The sequence below is a fragment of the Thamnophis elegans genome, chromosome 1 (assembly GCF_009769535.1).
Source record: "Thamnophis elegans isolate rThaEle1 chromosome 1, rThaEle1.pri, whole genome shotgun sequence".
Taxonomy (NCBI): domain Eukaryota; kingdom Metazoa; phylum Chordata; class Lepidosauria; order Squamata; family Colubridae; genus Thamnophis; species Thamnophis elegans.
Genome location: NC_045541.1, coordinates 42,098,842 through 42,124,724, shown reverse-complemented (window position 1 = coordinate 42,124,724; position 25,883 = coordinate 42,098,842). Strand labels below are relative to the sequence as shown.

Here is a 25,883-nt window from a genome sequence, read left to right as displayed (position 1 = left end):
CATATTTCACTATGCAGATGTTCTTCCATTCTACTTCTCATTTCCAACTACTTCAGCTGAGTATCTCTGTTTTCTTTCTAATAATCGCAGGGACCATGAAGAACTTGAACTGTTCTGGCAGTCAGTTTTAGGATGGATGAGGACAAATTGAAGCCTTCATGAAGCCTAATCAGAAATCGAATAAATCTTATACAATATTTCTCTATATAACCATCTGTCTGTCTGTCTATCTATCTACAGTATCAATCTATCTTATCTCTATCTATCTATCTATCTATCTATCTATCTATCTATCTATCTATCTATCTATCTATCTATCTATCCATCCATCCATCCATCCATCCATCCATCCATCTATCTATCTATCTCATCATCTTTCTCTCTCACTCATGCTCTCTTTCAGCATGTGTGACCATACAAATACATCCTACTAATTGCAGGTAGTTCTTGACCTATAATCACTATAGAGTCAGGAACTTTTGTCGATAAGCAATGCCATCATTTAGTGAGTCATACTCAACTTTCCAAACATTTTGCCACTGTCATTAAGTGACTTATGTGTTGTTTAATGAATCTGGCTTTCCCAATTGATTTTGCCCTGGGGAGTTATTAATGGGGTCATGCTATGCAGGATACTGCAACGGTCATAAATAAATGTTGGTTGCCACATGGCCAAATTGTGATCATGTGACCATGAGACGCTGCAACAGTTATAAGCGCAAGATCAGTTATCAGTCATTTCTTTTAGCAACATCATACGTTTGAATGGTGGTTAAACAAATGGAGATAAATTGTGGATTACCTGTAATTCAAAGGAAAACTTCTGGCTAAAGGGAAGGCTAATAATACTAGTAATATTATAATTGCTTAATTTCCTGTGAATAATGGAAGAATCTGTCAATTATCCGGCAAGTGGAAAAAAGGACAATCCCTGCAGTTGTATGGTTTAGACTTGGGCCTTAGAAGTGTCTATGGATGAAATAAACACTAACTACAGGTTTCAGCTAGCGCACATATTTCCACTGTCTGAAGGAGTATTAAATTCCACTGGATTTTTCAATCAATTAAAATGATACAACTGGAATACACATATACACATAGTAGTTGCATACACATACATACCCTACACATACAGAAACATTATATGAAATGTTCAAGCGTTAGTCTGGATAGTAGGGCTCTTATAAACTGCTTTTTTAAAAAAAAAAAAAAAAACTTCCTTTCCCCCATCTAGTAATTTAGTCCCTTCACAGATGTCTTAAGCATTAGATGGCATTCAACATGCTTTTCAGGAATAATCTACTTTTGGATGCATATCCCTCTTAATACAGTTATATGTAACATATATTCCCCTCTCAAAGTTCAAACTGGACTAGCAAATAAAATTTATGCAAGCTAACCTAGGCTTCTCATTCAAATTATATTTTCATGATACTTTGCTACCATCTCATCCTCCTCCCAAGTTGTACTAACACATAATTACCAGTTTTTTGATAAATTTACAAATTCTGGCGGACATTTTAAGATTTCTGAGCTTGAAGCTGCCTATCTTTTGGTTTCATCAGCACCTTATTTAGGAAATCATGGTTGACAAACATGTCAAGGACATATGATTCCACTTAGTTACAAGTTTTCTTTCATGTTATGTTTGACATTTACACTATTTCAGTCCTGTGTTAGCTCTATTTCCAGACAGAGTGAAAAAATATGCTATATAATTTCAGTGTGGGCTTGTGTCAAAGTCATGCTGTTTTATTGCGAATCTCATGTAAATGTTAATTTCTCCAGGTTATGTTTGCCGTGGAAAATCATTTACACTTCTCTAGTCAAAAGCAGGATTGATAAACAGAGAATATTCCCCCTCAAAGCAAATAGCCTATGTCAACAGGAATATTTTATTTCTTATTTTTAAAATACTCAAACACAATTATTTTAGAGGCAAGGAACATATGTAGGTGCAAATGTAATGCCATAGTTTACAATATCTAAGTAACAGATCAATCTAACAATTGCAGGTTTGAAGTAAATGTGCTTGAACAATTTGACTTTTGCAATTTTCAATAGAAACTGACCTGATTAGAGCACAACTTTTGAAATAATGGATATATTCACTTCTGGGCACTGCACTTCTTAGCTAAAAATGCTTTTATATCTCTATTATTAGGATAAAATTGAGGCAAACTATATTAAAATGCATATTTGTAATATATCTAAAGAAGAGGTTGGACTAGAAGATTTCCAAGGTCACCTCCAACTCTACTATTCTATTCTATTCTATTCTATTCTATTCTACTCTACTCTACTCTACTCTACTCTACTCTACTCTACTCTACTCTACTCTACTCTACTCTACTCTAAATAGATATCTTTTTTGCCTAATTAGCATGTGCACAACATTGAAACAAACTGGGATTAAATTAGGGTTCTGAATGTAGCCATAATCCCATAATTTAGACTACTAAATTGTACTGTCACAGTTGGAACACGATGTACAGTCCCAGTTTCTTGGTCAACCAGATGATTACTTGGCCATGCAAAGGAAACCAAAGTGGTAACAAAGCTATGATTTAAAACACCTTCCAAAGTAGGATACCTGAAATGTGCATAATTGGTTTCTGAAATGTATCATTTGTATGAAAAATGGTACCCTTCACATCTGCAAAAGTGGAGGGAGGTTGTGTCACATAGATCACAATCTTTTCTTCCTCTTCTGCTCAGCCAAGAACATCAAACCAAACCAATCTAACTTGTTCACTTCTATCGAAGAGAAAGCAAATGATATAACATCTGGGTTTATGTTTATGTTTTTAATTTCGAGGTAGTCTAGGACAATCCATGGGGTAATCAAAAGTGTTCATCAGAATCTGGAGTTTTTGTCAAAATGATGAAAGGTGCATTGTGGTGTCAGAGAACAAACTGCCATTTAATTATGCAGTGTTATTATGCATAGCCCCAAAGGGTGGTCTTGTGTCATGACTTCACAATGTGCATTTCTTCATTTGCTCCCACCCAGTTACTCTTTTCCAGATGCACATGGATGCAAACAATTCTCTTTACTGCCACTCTTAATAAACATGGAAAAAAATCTGCCAATTTTACAAACATTTTCTGTCCTAGGAAATTCATCCCAGTTCCATGTCTGTTCGAAAGTTAAATTGCAACAAGTTGAAAAGTAAGCATTTTGTGTGCCTTTTTCACATATGAATGATTTTGTGCACAGCAGAAACTTGCAACAACTTTTACATATATCCTTTCTTAACCATTTTTTTGTTTAGAAAAATAGTGGTTTCTGAGCCAGAAATAGATTTGCATTGTTAATCCGCCATGTATTGTTCTAGGATTGTTTATGAAGAAACAAGCATAATGGAAATAAATACATTTTCAGTCAGTTCAAACCAGCTCTGGAGTTCAGAGATCCTACACAATATCTTCACTATATGGTGAAATAATAAGAATTTGGACCTGCTTTCAAACCAACAATTTCCCATCCTTGTGTTGAAGTATCCCAGTTTGAATATATTACATTTTCGCTCAAGTTCTATCAATGCAGATAACCTCTACATCAAATCATACTTATTGCCTTCCCCCATCACAGTTTATGTGTGATATCATTGCAGATGAAATAATGTAGTGATTTCAAATGCTTGCTCATTTTCATTTCATCATCTTTGTGTTGGCCTGAATTGCTTTTCAGCTGAAAATAGTGTAGCAGATTCTAAAATGTTTGTGAGACCTCACAATAAAAAGACATTTTTGCTTCATATGGTTGCTAGCCATTTGCCAAGAGTTGTACTGTTTCTATTTCATTTTGCCAAAAAGCCATTGTTAATGCCAGTTATTTTTTTTTATAGGACAGTATTGTTTGCTGGATACAAGTTTTATAGGCTTTTTCTTTTGGTACCACCTTGAAAACCTATTCTGGATTTCATTTCATTGCCTTTCACAGATTATTTCTCTCAAGCTTCAGTTCCCAATCCTAACATTTTAATGTCAACTTTTGGCAGCTCTATTTATTTGTTAGCTGTATTAGAATTACAAGTCAGGGTAAACAGATGTCCTGTTTTTCATTCTTACCTGGATTAACATTTAGCAAGTTTAGCTGAAGGGTATTCAAGCTGCTGTACTTATTTTAGCCATATGACTCTTCATAAACATCTAATTTTGAGAAAATAATAATATACATATTCAGTGTCAAACACAAAGAATCTGGACCATTCACAGGGTGCAGCATAGAAGATGTATTCAAGCCAGTACACAGAATCTGATCAGCTAAAGTTCAACACTATTTGGCCCCAGATAAGGATCAATGGAATTCATGAGGAGTTGGTCTTGGAGTGCTTATGCAATGCAATGACTCCAAACTGATGACGTGCTTAACTCCATCTCTCCAGCTCCTTCTGCTCTTCTACTTCACACACAATTCTATGCACACATTGGATTTGTCATTGGTTTTTAATCTGTGTGACTCACATCAAATCAATATGTAAACATCCGATAAACTTTTATGATTTTGGTTGAAAAGAAAAACTACAAGTTTCCCTTTTTGGTTGATGGAGTATTAACTAATTAGTTACCGTATATACTCGAGTATAGGTCGACCCGAATATAAGCCGAGGCACCTAATTTTACCACAAAAAAACTGGAAAAGTTATTGACTCGAGTATAAGCCTAGGGTGGGAAATGCAGCAGCTACCGGTAAATTTCAAAAATAAAAATAGATACCAATAATGTTTTTGAATATTTATTTCAAAGAAAAACAGTAAACTAGCGGTGTATTCAATGAAATACTTCACTCACCTCATGATGCTGATGTCCCGCTGTGATGATGATGTCCCGTGCAGCTGCGGGAGCGATGTCCCACCTCCTATGACACACGGCACAGTGATTCCTATCATTGGATCACTGTACCAGAGGAGGTGGGACATCGCTATGTGGCTGCTTGCCATAACAAGGAGGAGGTGGGACATCGTTGCAGAGCGGCAAGAGGGGGAGGAAGGGGAATCGTAAGACAGCCCTGCATTACATTAGAACGTGACGAGGGGGGATGGTGCGGTGCGCGCTGCACGGCAAACTGACACAGAGGGAGGAGAAACTCACAGGGGCACTGGGCCATTCATGAGTGTCACCCAGCGGCATGGCCCCGCCCCTTTTTCTCCCCCATTTCGGGCAAATTTTTCACTGACTCGAGTATAAGCCGAGGCGGCTTTTTTCAGCCCAAAAAGTGGGCTGAAAAACTAGGCTTATACTCGAGTATATACAGTAAAACAGTTTTATATGTAGTTGTATTGTTTACAAATAGTATCTGAACAACATCGGACTGATTCATTTCACAGAATTTTGAAAGTACTCTGTCTTTGTGTCCAGACAGAGGGGTTGTCTACTTCATTCAACATTGACAGAAATGTCTTCTGCTCTCTAATAAACATCTCTGCTCTGGCATTTAGAAATGGGGTGACTTTTTAAACTGGGTTCAATGTCTTTATTCCACTTGAACCTAACCTAACATTATAACCTAGCTGCTTCTGTGATTTTTCCCCCCTCCAAAATGCAGATTTCATATCCAGGCTTATATGTTGATTAGTAAATTGATTGTAGACAATTATGTTGAACAAATCATGGTTTTTTTTTAAACAAATAAAACAAAAGGGGAGAATGAGAGAGAAACGGAGAAGGCAGTGTGTAAATACAATATTTGTTGTCAATGTAATAAATCTGAATCATTAGGCAAACTGTAGAACTGATGTTCATAATTATCAAAATAAAATAAAATCCTCCATGTTGATCATATTTCTTGAGGATAACCTTTCAAATTTTCTTTGTTCTCCTCTTTTTTGCCTCTTCCTTTTGCATATATAGTTTGCTTTTTCTATCATCTGCATGAGGTTAGTTTGATTATTTGTTTGTTTGTTTAGCAGAAATAGTATGTTGACAATTCAGATGACTCCGGGCAGTTAATAACAACAAAATATCATAAAATAAAAACTATCTATAAAGTGCTTTACAAAAAGCAACTTTTGAAAACATTTCACTTCTTGTCCAAGAAACTTCTTCAATTCAGGTTATTTTAATGAGGAATCCATAAAAAAAAACCCGATGATGATGATGATGATGATGATGATGGTGATGGTGATGGTGAAATAACCCATAAAATAACCAGCATTAGTTCAATCATATTTTTTCCTCTTGGGGTCAAAATACTTACTTGAAATCTCTATAAATGTGTTAAGCATTTCAACAGGTTTCAAAATCAGAATCTCGGTGTAATGATTCTGTGATTTTCCTGCTTAGCTGAATATAACTATTCAAGATTGATTTTTTTTTCTTATGCTAATACAGTATTTAGAGACAATTGGAAATAATATATACTTTTGACCACACCATGATTTTTAATAATATTGATATAATGCAAAATGTATCAAACCTTTTGACCAACAACAGTTTTAACAGATTTTTATTCTGCTTGTGTCTATCACAGTGTAGTTAACAGAAAATACATTTTCTATTCTGGGATGATTGTCCAGGTAATGTCAATGCATGTCTATTTAGGATTTCACCTTATGCGATGTAACAGTGTCTCTTGTATTTTCCACGTAAGAAAGTCAGAATATTTTGGATATACACAGGGAGTATTTAAAACATACTGATTTTCATTTGAAGCCAAATTCTATTACCTAATTGTATTATGATCTTGTTATATGAACATGAATACTGAACATGTATACTTTCTATTGAGGAAACATTTTTTTTTTGAGTTTGACCTAGAGTCATTGTGTATCAAATCCCTATGAGTTCAACCTGTAATACCCTTGTTTTCCTAAAGTAATATGCTTGCTTCTCTAAAACCATTGTTTTCAAAGGTAGGCTTCTTTTGAATGATGGTTCTACTGAATACATGGCAGTGGTAGAAAGCAGTGGTGAGTTCCAGGAGGTACACCCCAGTACGGGAGTACCGGTGGTAGCTGGGAGCAGCGGCCATCGTACCAGAACAGTGGCTCATTTGGCCCATCCACCCGCCCACATTCCTTACTGCTTTTTATGCAAACGGGCCAATTGCGCAAGCACGCACAGTGTGCGCCGCCTGTGCGACCTTCGCCGAGTAGCTAGGTGTCACAGGGCGGTGGCATGTACACACGTATGCAGCACGCGTGCCCGACAAGGATGCCCAGCCCCATCACAGCGTACCAGTTGTGACAGGATCCAAAACCCACCACTGGTAGAAAGTGTATTCAATAAATTTCTGGTTATATAAATGTCCTTTTTAAAAGAAAAGTAGAAAAAAGTTTCAAAATTGATGGCAATATTTGTGGTTTTAGTTTTTTTTATTCAGCAGACTTTGGGATGCTTTTTTTTAAAAAAAGTGAAGAAACAACAACAAAGAACTGTAAGAAGCAGGTTAATTACAACGCAAGGTTCAACATCTTTATATATATACAACATTGTCTCTTCTTTAAAACAGTCATTTCGCCTGAAAATATAAAATCGGTTTTTCTGACTTGCAAAGTTTTTGCAGTCTATCATTTAAATTACTTAAATAAAGGGAGCCTTAGTACTCCCAAAAGCTGAGAATATAACACCCTCCATGCATATTAGCTTGATCTTCTTGACAGACCAGAAAAGTGTTTGTGTGTGCCAATTAAAACAAAAATGGATCCCTAGTGGCTTGTTCTTCACACAACTTCTGAAGACTGTTATCATTGTTTGCTGGGGTAACTCAGGATAGGGCTGCTATCCAAAGTAAACAAACTTTTCAAAACTTTCTTGACAGATGGGGGTTACAAATGCATTTTAATAAGAAAGTTGCCAAAGCAACATTTTTTTTTCTTTTGACAATGAGCATATATTTACTTAACATCTAGTAACTTTGGGGGATACAAGGCAGATACATTCTCACAAAATGTTTTAACTATCAGCCCCCCCCCCCCCTCTGCTTTGAAAACTCAAGTTAAGGATGTTTTTCCTCACGCTGATATTTTAGCTGTGTTTTTTTTTAAATGTCAGCTAGGTTGGACTTGTCAGAAGGAATTATTGGAGGTTACCAAAGCAAGGTTGTCATAAGAGACATTCTCCTTAAAAATGTAATTGGTATGGTTGTCATAAATACCTTTAATTTAGCATAATTCATCGGATAAACTAGATCAGATGATGAAATTGGGTAGAGACATTGGAGTTGACATTTACCTGATTCACTTTAATTATGCATCCAGAAAATGAGAACTAACTTCATTATTGTGTATATATGTCCGTGTTTTGTATATCTTTCTTCCCACCCTCTGTATATTTATTTAATGTAAACATGATTAAGACATGGATTTATTGAGGTTGAATAGAATGCATACTCTCCCAACAATACATACCCTTCTGACATGTTTTCAAAAAATGCCAAATCCCTGTGTGTCTTTTAATTTAATTGAAATGTAATTCAAACCGAATTAATTAAGGAATAAGAAGTCTTGAAACCAACTTGATTGACTATGCAAATAGTCAATAAAACTATTTTAATCAGAACCCATTTTTATTCTCCAAATTTTGTTGGAATTATTTTTGCATGAATTCGTTTTTCAACTACATGAATAATTTCATATCTTGAGACTAATTTTAAAACAAGAATAATTAAACTAACAATTTGGAATGCACAAATTCTAATTATTACTAGATGACAACAATACAATTAAAATAATTTGTGCCATTATCTAATAGACTTCTGAATTTTTGCAACCCAGCCACAGCAGCAACAGTAGGAGATTATATCATAATATAATATGCAAATAAATAAATAAAACTTTTCCTTGAGTTAAACTTCATAAGTTCTCAGTTTGACAAGGAAGAAATTCACCCAGTAAATATTAGAAAGAATGATTCTCTGCAGCATGTGGAGAGAAAATATAACAGCATTTTTTCCAATGAGATTCTTGTCATAGATTCTGGGACAGAATAATAGTTAGACTATCTCATATTTCCCCACCAAATAATTTCTAAAAGGAAAAGTGCTCCTAATATGTAATGATGGATACACCTATTGTTTTTCATATCCTACTTGTGAATTTTTCAACAGACATGTTTAGTATGGAAAAAAAACCAATACAATAGTACTGTAAGTAGATACGTTTCTATGGTCAAAAAATGAATTAAAATTTATCCTGCGATGAGCTTTTTTTAAAACTCTCTTTTCATGAGATGAAACAGAGAAGAAAGGAAGGAAGAAGAGAACTAGTACCTGGGCATCTAACGTTGCAACCATAGAAACCACAATTTCTTTCTTCTCCCCTGACTCTATGCTTCACTTAATTTTATTGAGATTAGTTTAATTTATTTATTTTTAAATTGCAAGGAAAGCCAGAGTGCTATTGATCAAAATGCTTGTCTCAGACATAAGAAACTTATGGATATTTTTTTAAATATTAAATGAGATGAGAACTGCAGACCAATGGTCTGTTTAGAAGTGTGTCCAGCTGCCTTGAAAAATGACAGAGGTATACTCTGAGAGGATAAAGGTAAAATATATTTTTAATCTCCATTGAAGAAGCAAAAGAAATGTTGGAACAATCAAGAAAGTCCACTGAAAAAGATCACTGATTAGTTTCAAAATGTTACATGTAAGAGTACATGCTTTTCTCCTGTGCCTCAATCCTTTTTCTCTTTTTTGGCATATTTAAAATAAAAAGAGACAGAATATAATAAAGAGATACCACTGAGAAAACCACTAATCCAAACTGAGGCAGTGTCATGAATCAAGTTTGCCAATACGTATCAAATATTTCATATCAGTTTGTGAATAGATGACACAACTTCATGTAACTGATTCACAAATAAGAAATATATCCGTGCTCTTCTTGCCAAGATTTCAAGAGCTTTTCAGAAAGGGGGGGGGGTGAGAAGAAATATAGGATTTGGTAAATTTCATTTATTTGGACCTCAAATTGGCATAGAGAATCAGTAATGGAGGGTAAAGGAATCTTCACTCAAAATCCCCCGTTTGAATGGATGCCGAAAGAAGACTGTCTTGTCCCTTATCCCTTATATAAAGTCTTCTGTTGAAATATCTTAATTCATTATGCCTTTATATTAGAATGTATGCTTGGAAATGCTGGAATGCAAGAATGTGGAGGTATTTTTAAAGCTATTAAATCAAAAAGAGTGCAAACAAAATATTTAAAAAATCTGCTTTTCCTGGACACATTTGCAAATTTCCATTCGGACATCTCTCGTCCCTAAGTTTTCTTATTGGTGCTTGATAAGAAAGATGTTCAAACTTGCCTTAATATGAAGAGGTTTTTTTTAAAACAAAAACAAAAACAAAAACACCACATTATTTTGGGCTGTGACTGTAGATTCTTCGGGCAAAATCTGACATAATTTCTTTCTGAACTCTTTCCAAAGGTCTTAAAATGATATTGTTAGTAACGTAAATATGATTTAAACTATTATTTCAGCTATTGTTTTCTATCAGTGCATCTAAATAGGAAATATATAGAAGGGCCTATAAAAACTGCACTTTAACTGAATCAAAGTCAAATTTTTGGTAGCACTTATCTCCAAATGTCAGAGATGGAGAAAAAGAAAGTCAGTTGCTGAGAGTAATTAAGAAGTGGATGCATTTAAACTGTAGAGAGCAGTAGCAGTCTTCTTGAAACCGTCTAGTAACTCTGAAGATTATGAGAAACGGACTTGTTTGAGATACAGACAGTATTTTAAATGAATTAACTTTTCCCTGTTCTGTGATCTACTTTTGCTGATATAGTCATACATCACCAATTATATACAATGATTACAAACAACACATTAAAACAAACACTTTCAAAATGAATGTTGCTTTGCTTGTTAGCACTGAAGTAGCTTTTTTTTACATATCATAAGTATACATATTTTTATGCAATACTGAAATACTTGTATTTTAATAAAGCTTGAATTTAATCAATGGAAGAGTGAACTAAGTTACATCTCTCTTAAGGCTTAAAAATAAACTCACTAATTATGTTTTGTTTTTACTTTCAAAACTCCAAAATTTATATTAATAATTTACATGAAGTTGCACTGGAAGATACAAACTAGACTGGACTGACCATTGCATTTAGCCTAATTCATGTATCCCTCTCTCTCTCCCTCCCTCCCCCTCCTCTCTCCATGATTATAGTGATAGTGCTGCATTAAATATTTGAAAGTCGCCCAAAATGGAAATATGTAAACTTGAAGTGTGAGAGATATGACCCATCAGCTAGTTACCTTTGCATTATTGGTGAGCCCAGAAAACTCATGTAAATGGTTCCATACCCTTAAAAATATATATTTATCTTCCAGAATCACAGTCCCAAACAAGAATTAAATGCTTATTATATGAGCATTTCTCAAGTTCATTAAATATAGTGGCATTTTAAAATGATGTGACTAACACCCACTTTCCTCTAGTTTAAAATACACAGTGTACGTGAACACCTGTCTTAATCAACAGCTGCTTTTAAGATTTATGTAGTTATTTTGGAAGTTGGCATAACTGAGTAGAACAGGGCAAAATTTTCTGCTAGGAATATTAGGTATGTGTACTGTATATCTATGTTAATTGTCGAAAATTGCCTGAAAAGCCACAAGTCCATAGGAACATGTTAAGAACTTAAGTTATAGATGGAAGATATTAGGGAGGAATCAAAAGTTATGCCATCAAATAGTTCATTTTTATTTGATGTGGAAGCATGTTAAGATTGATACATGAGTTTTTAATGTGATATTAATACATTTTTTACTTATAATACCACTTGAGGGGGGAAACGCACCAACTGAAAGATCAAATGAGGGAACATATGTATTTATATTTTGTTAGCTTTTCCTATGTATTTGAATAAACAAGTTGTCATTCAAATAACACTGATGATATTCAACTCATCTAGGTAGAAAATAGGATTGATTGTTAATATTTATTTTAATTATATGTTGTTAACAGAACTCAATGTATGTTTGACAAATCTATATTCCATATATATATATATATATATATATATATATATATATATATATATATATATATATATATATATATATATAATATTTGTGTGTTGTTATACATGAAATAAATAGAATATATTTCTTATTAAAAATAGAGATGCTCCTGCCAAATTGTCAAGCAGAAATAAATATGAGCAAAATATTTGTGTGAGGATTTTACATCTTTGTATAGTCATCCACATGCTTAGGCAATCATGTTCTGACATCAATCCCAAGTTTTCGTATTCTTTAAGGAACAATGAGATTCTTTATTGTATCTGCTACAAAAGATTAGCCTGGCTTATTCTCTCTATATATACAAACAAAACCTGCTATCTCATAATAATGTGTGAATAAATTTGGTCAGATTAATTCTGTCAGTTTTATCCAAATCTTTTTTGTTTCTTTAAAGTCACTAACTGTTCCCCACAATGAGTTTGCCTCCAAAATTTGCTATATACAATATTCACTGGCACTGCATTCTGGTCATTTTGATGTTCTGCTAGTATTTGAATGTTCTTCTGTGATGACAAGTATTCAAATATTTGCTTTTGTTACTATTTAAGTCTCTCCATTATTTTCTGCTCTTTCTTTATGTGAAAGTTGGATTTGAGATCATTTCTAGTTAAGAGCATAGTCTGATTTTGCACAAATATTTTGTGCAACAGAACTTTTCTGTCTACTGTGTCACTCTGGCCTGCCAACTCTGTTGTAGAGGATCTCTTGAGAAGTCATAAAAGAAGGCCAGTCAAAATCCTCCACATTCTACTAATTAAAATACTTTGGGCAATGTAAAAAGTTGGTGGGATACTACCAGTATTTTAAGCATTTGTCTCCTAAGTGATGAGTAGGAATATGCTTGGTATAAGTCATATTCCTACTTATATTTTAGTACTAAATGTTGTGAGTCCTTTTAATAGTACTTCATTATGTACTTCATAAATGTACTTCATTATTCGTCATATGAAACTTCACTACAATGAAGGAATTGGGAAAACAAATATAAACATTCAGTATAAGAAATTCAGACCATCATCCATGTTCATTTTAAGCTTCGTTTTAAATTTCTAGGACAAGCCTAAGATAGAAAATTCCATTTTTCCTAGAAATGTTTTAGATGAAAATCAGTGCCACACCAATCTCAAAGGCAGCTTGTTCTAAAATGTTATTTGAGCAAATAGTATCAAGCAGACCAGCTGCCCAGATCAGTATGGACTGACATAATCTGCCAATCATGCAAGCTGTCCTGGAGCAAACACTTTAAAAAAATTGAATTTGCCTTATATTGATTTTTTTTAATTTATGCATACATTTGCTGAATTTTAAGTAAAGAAATGTCATAGTAGCTTTTGTTGTTAAATACTTAATAGTTTGAAATAACAGAACCAGCTTTTTTGCTGATTTTAATTTTTATTTACAGAAGAGTTTCTGAGATGAGTTGCACTGAAATAAAATGATGTAGCAAACGGTTTACTGATATGTCATTTTTCTCATTGTAAGGTCACAACAGTTTCAGGAAATGAGGTCCTTCTTCAATCAGATATTGACTTCATCATATTTGACTGGTTCCGTGCTATCAAAAACACAATTGACAGATTGGTATGCATTTATTTTAGATTTTGCTTTTATTAATCTTGCAATAATGTAAGGGGTTCATACGATTTTGCAGCAAGTCAAGTTAAAAATGCATCTCCCTTGTTTCCTTCGAATCAAGAAAAATACGTACATGCATCTGCTATTTAAAAATGCTTCTGAACTAAGTTATAATTTGAATAGGTTTTGAAAAAGATGGGGGTATCTTTTTTGAAATTATGATGATTAAATATGTTGTAAGGTAAACAATTATTAACAAATGCCATTTAACTTTCTCTTATTATGTCATTTATACTATATAGTGTTCGAGAGGACTATTAGTATGGTTGAATTTTTTGTCTATTATTTTCCTGTTAATTTCATTGAATAGAAAACATCTGACTGCTGTCCCTTCCTTCCTTCCTTCCTTCCTTCCTTCCTTCCTTCCTTCCTTCCTTCCTTCCTTCCTTCCTTCCTTCTCTCATTCTCTGACAGGTCTGTTTTTTTGACAATTGCTTCCCCCACCCAATTTCAGATTACATTTTTTTCTTAGGTGGTTTTCACCATCCCTATTATAAATTTCATATTTCACCCCTCCTAATTATGCTAAAACTTTTGGGGAGGATGTGTATCGTTTTGGCTTGTGAGAAGAAACACCCTTCTTGTATGTTTAATTAGATCTTGTCCAGACTGGCTTGGTGGTTATATGTTTCAGTGTATAATGTAAGCTTAAAAAAACCCCAATAAACAATTGAATAGGATATAAATGGTAAAGCTCTATAATATGAAAGTGCTGTAGCATGCTGTAAGATGATAATTTTTCAAGACTTTAAATGATGTCTATCGGAAGCTGGCAGAACAATCTGACATTTAACAAGTTCAGTTGCTTGAATACTCCACTGACACAACATACTAAATTTGCAATTCTATATATTTTTACCTGGGAATGAGGCTTTGTGAACTAAGTGTCTGATAGTCTATCAGTTTAAGCTGCCAATACATCCACTAAAATGATTTCCAAAAAGGGGATGTAATATATTTGCTTTTCTTTAATGAATATATGAAACATAATAGTACATCTCTGTTCTCTAATACTGATTAAAACAACATAAATGTGTAAAAGAGACTATTATGGCTTCATACATACATGGATCTAAAATTAACAATATTTTTTTCATCTTATATTCTTATTTTAAATTCCTTCACAGGTTTGTTGTGATGAAAGAACATAGTCTATCTAAGGACTGTAATTATGAATCTTCTTACTTTCAATTAATTCTACAGTACATATGAGCATATAGACATCCAATGCTAACCAAGATTATACCCAAATAATGAAATGTGATTTGTGACATCATAACATATGTGCTTCCTTTTCATCTTTACACTGCAGTGTCTAAAAGGAAAATTTTCAATCACAATATACATTTCATTTCTTGTTCTTCTTTACCCCCATTTCCTAACAGAGACAGAACCAATTGCAATGTAATAATCTTAAAACACATTTAATCAATTCATTAAATTCATTTATAGCCTTCTCCTAAGCCTAGTATTAGAAGTACACTAGGTTTCATACATTTATATGCACATAAATATAAATGAAGTTGTAACTGTAAGACCCAGAATAAATTCAGGTATCAGTTAACATAAATAAAATATGAAAATAATTTCTTACCTAGTTAAAAGCATAACTAAAAATTCAGTTGAAGTTAAGGTCCTTTTCAATGAGTTCAAAGGATGGAATCAGAGAAAGGTAATTAAGCATGCAGTCAATATGTTTATGGAAATGGATTTTTCAAATACGTAACATTACTGAATTGTGCTCCATTTATGCCATGCACTTAAACCTAAAAAAAAAAAAATCTATATTTTCAAACAAAAGTATGAAATATACCAATACCTGATATATTTTCATGTCTGATTTTTATCGTAGAAATAAAAAGTGATTTTAAGTTACATGTTTATAATAGCGCTGTGTGAAACACTTTCTAGAGTGGTGTCTTTAGATGAAATTTTCTTTTACCATGTACAAAAGTTGCTTTTTGTTGCTTTGTTTCCCTTTGTTTTGTTTTCTAAATTTCTGTTACTTTCATTAATCTACACAAAATGTTTCTCAGGATATTTTATATCATTTTTATCTTTCTAGCCTAAAGAGAAGAGTTACATATCAAAGAACAATGAGCTCAAAATTCAGAGATCTTCTAGTTCTGAATTACTGAGTGTTCATGCCAACAGTAAGGAACCAAAAACAGAAAATAGAAAATCTTTAAGTAAGTAAAATTATTTGGGGTAATGAAAAGTTATAGATAACCTCCTGTTAGTAAGAGACAGTGTTCTATCTTGACTTTAAGACCCTCCAATGTGCCCCCCCCCACAAAAAAAATTCTTTAGTTGTGACGGCTCTTGGAGAAAGGAAATGGGACCAAGAATTTATGGAGGGTGGAGTGATTAAAAATTCATGGCTTGCATTCAATGTGTGTTGAATTGAATTGAATTGAATTGAATTGAATTGATTTTATTTGTAGGCCGCCCTTTTCCCTGAGGGGACTCAGGGCGGCTCACAGAAACCAGGGAGAGGGGAATACAATACAATACAGTACTAAGACAACAACACATAATAAAAATGATACACAACATGCATACAACATTCGGGCGGGGTAATGGTCCTTATCCCCAGGCCTGACGGGCGAGCCAGTTCTTCAAGGCTGTGCGGAAGGCCTGGACGGTGGAGAGGGTACGAATCTCTACGGGGAGCTCGTTCCAAAGGGTCGGGGCCGCTACTGAGAAGGCCCTCCTCCTTGTGGTTGCCAGCCGACATTGGCTGGCCGATGGGATGCGGAGGAGGCCTAACCTATGAGATCTTATAGGCCGTAGGGAGGTAATTGGCAGAAGGCGGTCTCTCAAGTATCCAGATCCACTGCCATGTAGGGCTTTATGGGTGGTCAATAGCACCTTGAAGCGCATCCGGAGATCGACAGGTAGCCAGCGCAGCTCGCGGAGGATAGGTGTAATGCGGGTGAATCGGGGTGCACCCGCAATCACTCGCGCGGCTGCGTTCTGCACTAGCTGAAGTCGCCGGATGCTCTTCAAGGGCAGCCCCATGTAGAGCACATTGCAGTATTCCAGCCTAGAAATCACGAGGGCCCGAGTGACTGTTGTGAGGGCCTCCCGGTTCAGGTAGGGTCGCAACTGGCGCACCAGGCGTACCTGGGCGAATGCCCCCCTGGTCACAGCCGCTATATGATGGTCGAATGATAGCTGTGAATCCAGGAGGACTCCCAAGTTGCGAACCCTCTCTGAGGGGTGTAGAATTTGACCCCCCAGCCTGAGTGTTGGATTAGTGGCCGAATTTTTGGGAGGAAAACACAACAGCCACTCGGTCTTTTCTGGGTTGAGCACAAGCTTGTTAATCCTCATCCAGTCCATGACGGCTTCGAGCCCCCGGTCCATCACGGCAACCGCTTCATTGATTTGGCACGGGGCGGACAGATACAATTGAGTATCGTCCGCATATTGATGGTATCTAATGTGTTGGGTGCCAATTATGTTGGGTGCAGCATTAATGCATCATTAGGGAGCATGCATCAATTTGTGAATTCCTGATGCATCAGCACTGAATCCAAAATAAACAAGGCACCAATCTTGTTTAGTCTAACAGTGATAACATTGTTATACATACAAAATTAGCAATATTTTGGAGGACTATATTTCATCTCCCAGGTTCAGATGCAACATGTCATTAAATAGCAGGGGAACAGTCTTGCCTTCCTATCTTTTTCTTGGGTTTTCTAGAGAGATTTAGTTAGCAGTTGTGGAAAACAGGATGATGGATGCATGGCCTGATCCAGCAAAGCCTTTGTTATATTCTTAAAGATATAGATCTTTACATATAAGTGAAGTTATGGCAGAAACAGTTTGAAAGTATTTGAAAACATTGCTGATTGTTTACAAGATAATGATCTCTGTATCAATATGTAAAAAAAAATCCAGCTGATTTATTTCACAAACATTGAATGCCATCTTAAGCATAGATTCTGGGGAGTTCACAAGAAGGAGTAAGAAACAAAGAATAAAAACATGTACCATAAAATCAACAAAAAGCCATAAAATAAATGTAAGCTCAACATAAATTTAAACACCTACTGAACAGTTGTGTTTCACCATCCTACCCAACCATCTAAACTCAATAAAGCTGGTGAAAAAGATACCCTAGCACTAATGATGTTACCTAGTTTGGGTAATGAAATGTCTGCAAGAAAACAGTCAAGCTCAGAGAGCACTAAGGACCCCTCATTTCAATCCCGAGCCACAAATATTCTCCTTTATTGAAGATACTCTTGATTTCCTTTTGAAAGAGTATCAAGTAGGGGAGGAAGGAACATTTCACTGGTGTTGAGACAACCTCAAAAAAAACCAAACCCAATTCTTTGACTAGAGTCTCTTGAATATTCAATGCAAGAGAATCACAACCATATTCTCTTGGGTAAAATTCATAAGATCAGCAGACTCCAGTTAGTGAAGATAATGAGGATCTGTTCCATAAAGGGTTTTATAGGAAATGCCAGCATTTTGAATTCCATGTTGTACCAAATATATAGGTCCCCTATGAACTTTATTGGTGAGCAGATCATAAGAATGTTACCTGAATTAAGAAAATGGGAAATGGCCAATGCATCGATCCACCTCCAGGGCTACATATCCCATAATACCACCAGATATTCTGCATATACATTTTTTCCTAGGGAACTTACTGAGATACAAAAAGCCAGCATTCCTCACACTTTTTAAGAGAGGTCAAGTATATGAGCTCCTATGTGGAGTCCTGTCAAGCAGACAGAGGGAAGGAAATGGGAGAAGAGAAATTGCAATGAGTAGCTCGGGATCATCTTGACTCTGGCAGCAACTCTGATGTATTTTGTTCAGCATGTTGTTCCTAGCAAGGTGCCATTGTAAGAGGGCAGATGAACATAAAGACGAAGAAGGTAACATCTGCTTTCCTTAGCCACTTAGTGTCAGCTTTCAGATGCAATGCATTTCTGCAAGATGGCTAACTCAGCCAGCTCTACCTATACTTCAATTAGTTGAGAAGCTAAACGAGACAAATTCGACAGCTGATGGAGGCTGTATCAAATACCCCAGCATTTTAAGAGTAAATAATATTGAATGTATTTATTGTTCTGGCAATCAACATTTTATCTAACGTGTTCACATTAGGATGTAAATCTGACTCCTTTTCAGTCTTGCTAAAGATACATTTGTCTCTCCTTTGTTCAACCCTACTTAAAAGTGGCTCATGGAGAACAGCTCCAATCCATGGGCCCCTACCTCTTTGCCATTTTTTCTGGCAGGAAGCCATTAAACTGTCTCACCATTTGTTGTTGTCTTTTATGCTTCTTGGCATCATAATTCTAACATCTCTTCAGTAATGATTTAGAAGACAGATCAAGTTCCCACCAATGAGATAAAGTTAGCAGACAACCCAGCACTTGAACCACAAAAAAAGTTGTGAGGAGCCCCTGCCGTGCTGAAACTTTCTTTTTTAAAAGGAAGAACAATCCACTGTGAACTTGCACGGATTTCAGCTTTGTGTGTATGTTTATACAGCGTAGCTTGAGTTGCCTTAAAAATATGTATTTCGAATTTTCTTTTGGCCCCTCGAGAGGGAGTAATTATGTGGAATTGGAAAAATGTTAGCATTTGCTTACTTATTAGTAGTCAAAGCACAAATTGTGTTGTCAGTTTTTTGCCTTTGGCTTTCCATGCCCTTAATGTTCACACCAGTATCATTGCCAGAATTATCAGCAGCCAGAGCCAAAATTGCTTTAAAAAAGGCCTGAGAAGTGGTAATGACACATTGTTAGCAGTTAACAGGTGGTCGTTCCATTGTCCAGTTTGACTGCAAAGCTCAAGACAATGCATCCAGGATTTGTGAGAGGGCATTTTAAAAGAGTTTTTAAAAAGAGGAATAGTTGTGTTTCCTGGCTAGTCTTTGGAAACTAAGGACTGAAGAACAAGATCATACTTAAAGTAAAATGAATCAGAAATCAGCTTCCGATTTAAGATTAGAAATGACATTTCTATGTTTCATATTCTTTCTTCCCTCTCTCCTTATATTAAAGGCTGGGATTTGGCCATATCAGGCTTCTATAGTATTCAACCTTCCCATTTCTGTAACTGAAAAGTAGACTCAAAAGAACACTTGGATGTTATTACCTGGTGTATGCATATGCGTATGGGATGTGGTGGCTCAGCGGCTAAGATGCTGAGCTTGTCGATCAGAAAGGTCGGCAATTCGGCAGTTCGAATCCCTCGTGACGTGCGATGGAGTGAGCTCCCATTTCTTGTCCCAGCTTCTATCAACCTAGCAGTTTGAACGCATGTAAAAATGCAAGTAGAAAAATAGGGACTGCTTTTGGTGGGAAAGTAACAGCGTTCTGTGCACCTTTGGTGTTTAGTCATGCTGGCCACATGGCCATGGAGACCTCTTCGAACAGCGCTGGTTCTTTGGCTTTGAAACAGAGATGAGCACTGCCTCCTAGAGCCAGGAACAACTAGCAAATATGTGCAAGGGGAACCTTTATCTTTTATGTGTTTGCATCTCATCCTCCTAGTTAACATCCTCCTAAGTTACATCTCCTCCTCCTCCTAAGCTGCATCTCATCCTCCTTCTGAAGTTAACAGGGTGAATTATGGATGCATGTAAAATGTGCTGGATTACTGTAAGTGTTTAAAGAATCCTTATTGGGGCTGTATCATATATTCTATGCAAGAGTATGTTCTTAGAGAGCCAGTGTGGTGTAATGGTTAAGGCATTAAGCTGGAAATTGGGAGTCTGTGAGCTGTAATCTCACCATAGGTGAAAAGCCAGCTGGGTGACCTTTGGGCCAGTCAGTCTCTCTCCATCTTAGGAAGCAGGCAAGGGCAAACCATTTCTCTAAACTTTGTTCAAGAAAACTCCAGTGATTTCTCCAGGTAGTTGAAGGAGTCAACACTAACTCAATGGCACACACAAAATATGTCTCCCACTGTGCATATGTTTAATAATTGAAAAATGGATGGATGCTAGCATGGAGAAATAATTGCAAATAAAGGAATTGTATACTTGACTATATCACTCTTTTCTGTTTTCTAAGGCTTTAACTTGGTCCGGTATTTTGCTAAGTCTTTTCATCCGTAGGTAGGGGAAGGAGAGGCCCAAGCAGGGATCAAATTAATAAGATAAATGGTTGAAGCATTTTCCTATCCACAACTATTATTCCGCTCACAAAGACTGCTCTAAAAAGGCTACAATGATTACAAGTGAAGGTCAGTTCAACAAAAGCTTATGATTTTCTTCACACTTCCATCATTCTGATTTTCTTCTCAGTTTTTTATGCTACATTATTTCTTTACAGGTAAATGCAATTTACTACTATTTAGAGATATTCAGTGGCAATTCAGTGGCTATTATACCTTCAACAAGATATATTGTAGTTCCTATTCAGAAGCATAGTAAATTAATTATTTATCAGACATTATTCCTTTGTACAGAACCTAATTAGACAGAAATCCTGGAGCACAGTGAGAGTTAAACAGGAAAGAATTTGGATTCCAGAGATGACCATTAATTTACCATCTTAATGCTATAATTTTACTTAGAAGTAAATAGTCTTTGGCTGGGATTCTAAAAAAAATGCATTTCTTAAGCTCTTCCTTTTCTGCAACTGCTGCAGCTCAAGCAAGAAACCATTAAGTTTGTAGGTGCTTCTTGCTTAGGGAAAGCTACCTTGCACATTTTAATATTTTCATAGGAATTACAGTGTCCTTGGATCTTAAGGCATTTGGATATATCCAGCTTTAAGTTATTCTGGGTGGGAAGTAGTGTAAGAAAGCTTTCATTCGAAATAAATTCAACCTAACAATAAGCTGTTCTGCTTCTCTGATTTCTTCCAATATCCTTTACTTGGGTTCTGATTTTGGATTGCTTCTCAATCCTGCCTAGATTAACCCAAATTTTGAACCAGCTGGATGGATTGTAGATGCCCCATGACCGTGTTGGCAAACCTTTTTGGCACCGAATGCCGAAACGGGAGCACGCGTGTACACACGGGAGAGCACCAGAAACCAGAAGAGCAGTTCCCCAGTGCGCATGCTGGGAAGCTGAGCTTTCGGTTTCCAGCATGTGCATGCGCACTGGTCATCTGATCTTCCAGTTTTTGGCGGGCATGCACACGTGAAGACCAGTTGGCTGCATGTGTGCACTGGAATCCAGAAGAGCAATGGGCAATGGGTGGCATGTCCATTTAGATGGCTCTGCGTGCCACTTCTGGCACAAGTGCTATAGGTTTGCCATCACGGCCCTATGATGACTTATTCAGAGCTTTTTTTAAAAAAATACATCTATCCTTCATCTTCTCTTTCCTAAACTTCAGTGACAATGAATGGAGTTTCTACAGTCCATTCTTTGTGAATCCATATATCAGGTTCCAGATGAATGCCCTGCATGTATTTTACAAAAAACAGTAATATCAGGAACTATAGTAGCTATATTTCTTAAAAGAGCTGAGTGCTGCTGAGAATGTTTGCAGTCCCTAGGACTTGAAACATGAGGTTTCTACAATAATAGAAATGCAACTGGAATCCACCCAATTTAAAGTTGGATTTATTTCAAACATCCCCTGGATGGATTCCAAATTCTTTTGATTTTATTGGGATCAGTTTTGAACTGTAGTAGGGGATTCTCCCATCATTTCTTTCCAAAATAACTCTCTCATTTACTTTAGTAAGAAGCTAATTTTACATTTTTGGTTGGAACTCTAAAGTGATACAGATCTGTTTTACACTGAGTCAGACGCCTAACACAATTATATTGACTGGCTGGCTGCAAGTCACCATAGTTTCAAGAAAGTGTTATTCCAGACCTACCTGGGTTGCTGCAGAAGAAACGTGGTCATTTTGCCTAGAAAAAAAAGGTTTTGGTAATACTTTTCTGAACTGGGTGGATATTTAATGGCCAAGCATGTATTGCTTGGATCCTTCTTTCTTCCACCCATTGTTATGATAAAAGAACTACTTTAAATGTTCTGGATCAAGACCAAGATATGAATAACCACCTCTCTTCCCTTCAGTATATGCATGTTTATCCCCACCCACACACACACCCAATGAAAGCAAAGGGCTTTCCTAGAAAGATGAGTGCCCTTTAGTTAGTGATTTATTTATTAGTAATCTGGGATACAAGATTATCAGGCTTGCTAATAAAACACAGCCCAAAAGCAGTATACTTCTAGCCTGTTCCTACCATTTGAATCTGGAATTGTATTTATTTAAATTCTTTCAAGTGCTTCATGAACATTTCTGAAGTCTTATTTTTATCTCAAAAGGAACAGAAATATGTTTGAAGAAACAAAACTATTTCCTAGGGTGGTGGCACAGTTGTCTGCATCACATTTTGCATTTATACCAGAAGAGTGTAGCGCACAAGGTGGGATCTCTTCCTTATTCTCTTGCTCCATTCCCAATGGATCCTGCTAATGTGCTGTAGGAAGTCTCCTAATTTCCCAGAGCAGATGTGAAGGAGAGAGAGTGTAGGGGTAGCAACAGTGAGGAGTTTATATTATTTTCATCAAGCATTTCCATCCTGCTCATGAATGTTCAGAATGTAATACCTGTAGTCCACAACTTACATTTGGTCACATAGTGACCATTGAAAGCTACAACAGATTCTACAAAAGCTATTTGTGACCCAGTTTTGAAGTTCAGACATCATTCCCCCTTGCAGCCACATAATGGCATTTTGGGTGCTCACAATCACCCCACATTCATGGGCATTTGCAGCACCCTGAGGTCATGCGCCTATGATTTACAATAGTTCTGCTGGAAACTGGCATTTATTTTCGGTATCCAGCCAAAAAAAAAAAAAAACAAACACCCTGGGCCATAGCTAATAATGTGTTTGCCTAATGACCACGGGGCTCACTTAATGACTGTGATGTTTGTTTAATGACTGCAGTATCCGGTTCATAACCACCTTCTTTGCTTAATGACCACCTTGAAAAAGTTTATAAAATGAGGTCATGGGGTGACCCACTTTAAAACCTTCATGACTTATGACTGTAATTGCCAGACTCAATTACGATCATAACTCGAGGACTACCTGTATAGCTCTCTATTATTATTATTATTATTATTATTATTATTATTATTATTATTATTATTATTATTATTATTATTATTATTGTACAATTGTATCACAGCGGCCAGTTGTTTCGCCGGATTTGGCATTGGTTACTAGTCGGGCCCCACCCAGGGGCCTAGGACGTCATAACGTATTTTCGTAATATGCGTGCAGATCCAAGCAGTGCGGCTTTTTGCATTTGACTGATGGTGATTTTGTCAATTTTTAACTGTTTTAAATGTAATTCCAGTGCTTTTGGAATAGCACCCAGTGTGCCAATTACCACTGGAATTACCACTGCTGGTTTGTGCCATAGTCGTTGAATTTCAATTTTTAAGTCCTGGTATCTTGTGATTTTTTCATGTTCCTTCTCGGCGACCCTGCTATCACCTGGTATTGCGATGTCTATGATTGTGACCTTATTTTTCTCAACCAGTGTGATGTCTGGTGTATTATGTGCCAGTATTTAGTCGGTTTGTATACGGAAATCCCACAAGATCTTGACCATCTGATTTTCGGTGACTTTTTCAGGCTGATGTTCCCACCAGTTTGTTGCTGTTTTAATATTATAATTTTTGCACAAATTCCAATGGATCATTTGTGCTACTGAATTGTGCCGCAATTTATAATCAGTCTGCGCGATTTTTTTACAGCAGCTGAGTATGTGATCAACAGTTTCATCAGCTTCTTTGCAAAGTCTGCATTTGGCATCATCAGAGGATTTTTCGATTTTGGCCTTAATGGCATTTGTGCGGATAGCTTGTTCTTGCGCAGCCAGGATTAGTGACTCTGTTTCTTTCTTTAATGTACCTGTTGTTAACCATAACCAAGTTTGTTCACTGTCCACTTTATCTTTTATTTTTTCCAGAAATTGGCCATGCAGTGCTTTGTTCTGCCAACTCTCCATTTTTGATTTTATCACATCTTTTCTGTATTCTTGTTTCGTCTGTTGGGCCTTCAGTAGATTTTTGTTCTTTACTTCGATTAATAGATGTTCTTGACTTTCTTTTAAATAATCAGCCAGTGCATGTTTTTCTTCTTCAACTGTTTGCTTCACTTGTAATAATCCTCTGCCACCTGATTTTCGGGGCAGATATAGTCTATCAGTATCACCACGTGGATGTAAACTGTAGTGCATTGTCATTAGTTTCCTGGTTTTTCAGTCCAAAAGGTCCAAATCAGCTTGTGTCCAGTTAACTATACCAGCTGTGTATCTTATAACTGGTATTGCCCAGGTATTTATGGCCTTGATTGTATTTCCACCATTCAATTTAGATTTCAAAATTTTCCTAACTCTGTTGGTGTACTCTCGCCTGACAATAGTTTTTACTTCTCCATGCTTGATGTTATCCAACTGCAGAATGCCTAAGTATTTGTAGGCTTCATTTTCTTTGCATTTAATTAATTGGCCATTGGGCATTTCAATTCCCTCACATGCAGTGATTTTGCCCCTTTTTATGGATACAGTGGCACATTTTTCCATGCCAAACTGCATTGAAATATCGGTGCTGAATACTCGGACTGTGTTTGTCAATGATTGGATTTCTATTTCTGACTTTCCATAGAGTTTCAAATCATCCATATATAGTAAATGTGAAATTTTTTCAGCTTCTTTGGCTGTTTGGTAGCCTAATTTCATTTTTTTTAAGATTACTGATAGTGGGATCATTGCGATGATGAAGAGAAGATGTGAAAGTGAATCACCCTGGAAAATTCCTCGCTTGATATTAACCATTCAGTAGATCTCATTCCCTACTGCCAACTCAGTTCTCCATTGTTTCATCGCCTTTTCAGTAAAGGATGTAATATTTTTGCTAATGCCAGTTGTTTCTAAGCATTTTATGATCCAACTATGTGGCAGTGAGTCAAATGCCTTTTTGTAATCAATCCAGACCATATTCAAATTCGTTTTTCTGTTCTTACAATTTTCTAATATCATTTTATCAATTCGAAGCTGATCTTTTGTGCCCCTGCTCCTTCTTTTGTTGCCTTTTTGCTCTACTGGCAAGATGTTGTTTGTTTCCAAATAATCCATCATGTTATCTGCAATAATGCCTGTGAGTAATTTGAAGGTTGTTGGCAAGCATGTTATTGGTCTGTAGTTTTCAGGTGTTGTTCCTTTAGTTGCATCTTTCTGAATCAAGTATGTTTTTCCAGTTGTCAACCATTCATCAATTTGGCC

At 36.1% G+C, this 25,883-nt stretch overlaps 1 protein-coding gene across 1 annotated transcript in view; it reads left to right on the top strand.

The window, feature by feature from the left end:
• Positions 1-25,883, top strand: part of ARHGAP15 (Rho GTPase activating protein 15) — a 488,720-nt gene that overhangs the window by 235,548 nt on the left and 227,289 nt on the right. The window contains exons 7-8 of the mRNA XM_032209003.1: positions 13,474-13,572; positions 15,692-15,815. Coding sequence (XP_032064894.1) covers positions 13,474-13,572; positions 15,692-15,815 — 223 coding nt within the window. The remainder of the gene's footprint in view (positions 1-13,473; positions 13,573-15,691; positions 15,816-25,883) is intronic.